The sequence below is a fragment of the Diaphorina citri genome, unplaced genomic scaffold, assembly GCF_000475195.1.
Source record: "Diaphorina citri unplaced genomic scaffold, Diaci psyllid genome assembly version 1.1 scaffold4121, whole genome shotgun sequence".
In the NCBI taxonomy this organism is placed as follows: Eukaryota; Metazoa; Arthropoda; class Insecta; order Hemiptera; family Psyllidae; genus Diaphorina; species Diaphorina citri.
This window is the reverse complement of record NW_007381520.1, coordinates 1-5,850: the sequence shown is the minus strand read 5'-3', so window position 1 is coordinate 5,850 and position 5,850 is coordinate 1. Positions and strand designations below refer to the sequence as shown.

Genomic DNA, 5,850 nt, shown 5'->3' with positions numbered 1-5,850 from the left:
GCTAGGCTGGTTAGGGTTAGCTATTCTCCTCCCTGTTTATAGTGCCACAGCCAGACGCTAGTCTTCTCTCTGTTTAATGTCCCCTAGCCAGACTGCTACCAGTCCTCACGATGGTTGACTGCGGTTCAGGACGAGCGAGCCAATTTAACATGGCTAGAGCTAGAGACCATCACCCCGGTGTATAGCAGATACAAAAAGACATCTTTTCTTTATTCTGCTATCGCCATTCGGCGAAAGCTAAAGCCGCTACAACAACAACAACAACAACAACAAAATAAAAAGATACCTGAAGGCAGTCCATTTCCTGTCCCGGCCCAGTCCGTTCGGGACAGTACATTCCTAGATCATCAACACAGGCTTGTTCTACTTCAGGCAAGAGACGCACAGACTCAGCCCGTTGTCTCATTACTCTCCTCACTTCATCACCACAGCTGCGACCCAGCTTCCACTTGGTCTCGCTATGATACAGGTATCTGGAAATAAGGGAGGAAATGGGATTATTTCTGCTCATATCTAACTAGGCAATACCCAAATTGTTGATGTAGCAGCTTTAGCTTTGGTCGAATGGTGATGGCAGAATAAAGAAAAGACACCTTTATATATCAGCCACACACCGGGGTGATGGTCTCCAGCCATGTTTAAATGGCTCGTCCTGAACCGCAATAACCCTTGTGAAAACTTGTGCTTGTTCTATTGAAGCAGAGGAAACCCATCCCCGGAATCGAAAACAGGACCTTCTGCATGGTAAGTATGTAAGTGCATTACTACTTGACTATCTGTGCTCCTGCTTTCCCGAGATCTAATGAAACAAAAAATTTAATTATTTCAACACTTTGGGTGGGCCAATAAAAATCTACAGTTTCAGACCCACCTGTACAGACAAGGCAACACCAAGGGGCCATTGTTCGGTTCTAAATCCTTCACTTTGAACCACTCCTTCTTAGCATGACACAATCTAGTTGCCTCATCATAACAAGCTCGATACAGACGAGGGTCCAACTCAAAGTCTCGAGCTATGAAGTATTGGATCTGAATAAGGGCGGATTCACACGGTGCAGTCATAACGTCATTGTCCAGGTTGTCCATCAGACAGGACATTACTCTGAGAAAACACAAGGGTTAGGTGATAAGGAGAGGTTTGATAGAGCCGTTCAACTTCATCTTCAAGGCACATTCTTTTACATTCCATGCCTTTCCAAGAAAGGAAAAGTCTGGTTAGAAAATTTCCGCCCTGGCCGGGATTTGAACCCAGAACCTCCGAGTTGAGAGTCAGTGCTTTTGACCACTCAGCCACAGAGGTGGGACTAGTGTTAGCTACCCAATATTTTCTGTTGTTGTTGGTGTAGTAGTGGTCTAGTTGCACCGATGAGGGTTGATAGTCTCTAGCCAAGATTGTCTGGCCCGTCCCGAACCACAGTCAATAATCATGAAGACCGATGCTTTTCCTTTGAAGCATAATAAACCCTTTGTAACCTTCAGCTAGGCAGGCTGGTTAGAGTGGTTACGGTCTGGCTGCTCTGATCCTTATTTATAGTCCCACAGGAAGACACTGGTCTGCTCCCTGTTTAAGGTCTCCCAGGCAGACCTCCCAATACGTACTCTGACGATAGTGGGAAATGGGCATATGTACTTTGATTAAAAAAAAAAAAAAAATTTTTAATGAAAATTATAATCAAGTTACCTCGCATCTCCTCCCCTGATACCGCGGCAAGCTATATCCACCACTGGTTGGCATGCTTCCTTGAGTACTGGGTCCACTCTCCAATCCTCTCCTGCATCGGCTGTCTTTATCAAGGATTCCACCTGGAAAAAATATAATTCCATAGAAATCCGATATTTGGAGAAAAAAAGCATACCTTTGTTTTGTGGTACCTGTTACCAACAGATAACCCGTGCTACGCCACAGGAAAATTGAGAACTCGTAATCGGTTTGGATTTCGGCAAACTCCTCTCTTAAGGTCTTCTGGTCTGTGATGTTTGATGTAGCATGACCATCCCGTAGTATGCTTCTCATCAGATGGACGATAAGAGTTGTGTCTCTTCTCTACTTCCCATGCAGGTGCTGGGTCAACACGAGGACACCAGAAAGTAATCCATTGAAATATTTGCAATCCGAAAACGAGTACAAGTTTTTGTCGATGGTGGGCATCGAACCCAGGACAAAGCAAGTGCGTTACCACTGGACTAACCGTGGATCTCGCTTTTATTTAATAGTAAAGATACTCACTGCACGTAAACAGGGCGGTGAAATCCGCTCCTTCTTCCTATTCCGTCTGGCATGTTCCATGAGACAGTGTATGGTTTTACCGCCCGCCTCCAGCCCTCGACAATAGGTCACGATGTCTTCCGAGCACCGCGTTACAATTTCCGGAGATAGCCGATAGTCCGTGAGCAGCATCTTACGATGTGACGTCATCTCGGCCTGACATTCGCCCGACACTTTGCTGCCTGAAGAAACGGAATAAAGGACATGTTATTTATTTATTAGAATGAGAGAGAGGGAGGTCTTATCCCGAAATCAAAGAGAGGAGGACAGGATAAGAGAAAGCCAGCTGTTCCGAGATCGAACCTTATCTGTTTTAGAATAAAGTAATAAAGTCTCAATATTAGAATAATAAAGTCGAACCCGCGATCTAGCGCTTACAAGGCAGACGCGTTACCCTATAAATTAAAAATAGTACCTAGTGCTTATTTATACTGCTCGCATAGTACTCAAAAGTCCCTTTACTCCAGTAATAGGCTACCACCATTGCTGATCAAATTCTCAAATTATATTGCGGATAAAATTCCATACCTCGGCTGGCTGGGATTGAACCCACACCCTTCTGTTTACCAGGCGAGCGTCTTGACCACTACGCCACCGAGGCAGAAATGAACAAAGTCCTGAGGAGACATGGACACTAAATAGTTCTTATTTCAAACACTCACCATTATGTACAGCGTTCTCCAGACACACCAGACTGACGGAATGGTTATACTAACTAGCCTCCGTGGCCGAGTTCCGAGAACGAACCGGGATAAGAACTTTCAAGAGCTTTATTTTCAAACACTCACCATTATGTACAGCGTTTTCCAGACACACCAGGATCTGCGCAAGTCGAATCTCCCGATCATCTGACACCAGACGGCGGCACTTGTGAGTTCGAATATCTTCCTTGCAGGCCCGGGCTAGACGCTTGCTCACCTGGTAGTCGGAGGCGATCAACATTTGGCGCCTCAACAGCTGCTCTCGGCACTGAAAAATTAAAGTTTCAAGTTTTACTTGAAAAAAAAAAATAATAATTAGTTGTGGCCACAGTACCAGGGATGACGGGCGTTTTCCGAGTTTACTGACGTGATAAATAGAGGCTTCTAATACTCGACTGGATAAAGGTACAGTGTTGATTATGGCCTGGGCCACAATCAGTGTTTAAACTCGGTTTAAGTTTGAACATTGGATTAAATGAAATGTAAATGCAGTTTGTGTTATTATGTCACAACTTTTGGTGCTCACAGCAGCATTGTAGGATTTTCCCAATATCTCAATAATCCTAAAATGTTTACCTACCATATGGCAGGTAATGCGCATAGCTACTCATTTTCCTCACGAGGCTGAGTGGGCCCCGCAACAGCCAGTCACGGCATCAATCATTTGCATGATACGAATTTTTTGACCCCGCCGGGAATCGCACCCGGGTCTCCCGCGTGCAAGGCGAGCGCAGTGACCACTACGCCATGGGAGCTGACTGAACATTGGATTAGGCAATCTGATTGGTTGATTTCAAATTTTCAGCTCTACAAATTGTGTTAAAACTCTGATTTTGGCCCCGACCATAAGTTTCAAGTGCGCCTCTCTAACCGAAAGAGATAAATCGTTGCTGAATGGACGCACCGCGGGTGCATCACATATTTTATTACTTATCTGTTACCTACAAACCTACATATCAACATAAAGTACGTAGGTAAATCTCACTTCTCGTTGTTAAGTGGATTAAAAAATTTATCAATCATTTGCATGATACAAATTTTTTGACCCCGCCGGGAATCGAACCCGGGTCTCCCGCGTGCAAGGCGAGCGCAGTGACCACTATGGGAGCTGACTGAACATTGGATTAGGCAATCTGATTGGTTGATTTCAAATTTTCAGCTATACAAATTGTGTTTTTTTGAACCCACAACCTCCAGCGTGAGAACCTAGAATGATATACCTACGCTATCAATTTAGTACATGGAAAGTTCGGTTCGATTTCCCGGATTATTCCTTTTTTTTTCAGACCAATAACATGACTCCTTAGCGTCAGCAACTGACCCCATCAGAAGAAGGGCTCTCTCCAACATCCCAACCAGACCAGCCCTTCCAGTATGTCATTAACGATACGGATTCTGCTCATTTTGGTGTCGCTCAACATGACTCCTTAGCGTCAGCAACTGACCCCATCAGAAGAAGGGCTCTCTCCAACATCCCAATCAGACCAGCCCTTCCAGTATGTCACTAACGATACGGATTCTGCTCATTTTGGTGTCGCTTATCAATGTCGTCCTGGTTCGTGGAAATTTGCAAGTCATTTCCGGGGATGTGAGCAGCTCTAACTCACATTTCGCAGACAGTGAGGAGAGCAGTAGACAGAGGATCCTCAATAACATCTTTCCCACCACTATCGATGAGCAGGAGCTGGTGTACTCTTACAACGGAGTACGTAAGTACACGAACATTTTGTTGGTAACATATTCTAGCTGTAAATTCTGCAGGTAGTTTGTATAAAAATGACATACTAAAGGGGGAATTGCAAAAACAATAAATATTGTGTTCTTTTAGCCTTAGGAGAGAGAGACAATCAATAAAATTCATTGGCGGACTGCCCAAAGTTAGGGTTGCCAATAGGTAAGCCTCAGTCTAGTAGGTAAGCGCGATAGAATTTGGACGTCCTGGAAATTCATCAGAAAGTGCAGAGACAGAATGGACTGCGTCCACTGATGCAGAATTCGCTACAGACAATAAGTTTTGAACTATAGCTTAAGTCTATATTTGAACTGATGTACCCGAGATAGAGCGATCAGTGTGTGAACTATGAAATGTGAACTGTGAAATGTGAATGAGTGAATGGATCTTGTTCTTATAATATAAGATTCTATTTTACCTTGTCTGACATGAGCTTGTCCCCAGTGTGATCCATGAGACACTTGTATATCTGTCCAGAGCCCTGTGGTACATCACTACACAGCCGGTACCGATCATTAGCACATGCCACATACAGAACTCGATCCAGTTTGATATCGTCAGATTGCAATTCTGACAGACGCAACACCTGATGCCGACAGTCACCATCTAACTTATCAATGTGCATCTGGAGACATTCCAGTGTCTTGCCTTGAGAGAATTTGGTCTGGAAGAAAATTAGGGGAAAATAGAGAGTAAAAAAACATAGGCATTGAAGTAAGGAGAGTGCAACACATGTGAGACTGCCTTCACAAAAAATGTTATTAATAGTAGACAGAGGGGATCCCTTCAAAGTACTTACTATTGGGAAAAATTAAAGACTCAATATGAAAATGTGATTTTAAAGTTCAGAGGAAAAAAAAAACTGATATATTGGACCTATCTCTCCCTTTCTTACTTCTTTCTCCCCCCCTTTCTTTAATCTCCATCTTTTTTCCTTCTTTCTCTCTCCCTCTCTTTCTCATTCTCCCTTTTTCTCCCCTCATTTTCACTTACAGATTTATCAGTCTCCACTCGGCCACAGGTGAACTTCTGTACAAAAGTCTTGCACACATCGGTAAACTGTGAGATGAGTCGGAAGTCAGAGAATGCAATCCACTCAACCAGCTGCAGCAAGTTCTTACATTGGCCTGTGTGGAGCTCATCCCTAAAAT

General features: G+C 43.9%; 1 protein-coding gene across 1 annotated transcript in view; it reads right to left on the bottom strand.

Moving 5' to 3' along the window:
* LOC108251831 (Golgi apparatus protein 1) overlaps positions 1 to 5,843 on the bottom strand; it is a gene marked incomplete at both ends in the record, with an annotated part of 12,202 nt that extends 6,359 nt beyond the window's left edge. The window contains 7 exon segments of the mRNA XM_026831792.1: positions 287 to 473; positions 872 to 1,102; positions 1,682 to 1,803; positions 2,228 to 2,448; positions 3,055 to 3,235; positions 5,118 to 5,363; positions 5,693 to 5,843. Coding sequence (XP_026687593.1) covers positions 287 to 473; positions 872 to 1,102; positions 1,682 to 1,803; positions 2,228 to 2,448; positions 3,055 to 3,235; positions 5,118 to 5,363; positions 5,693 to 5,843 — 1,339 coding nt within the window.
* Between the last annotated feature and the right edge of the window lie 7 nt (positions 5,844 to 5,850).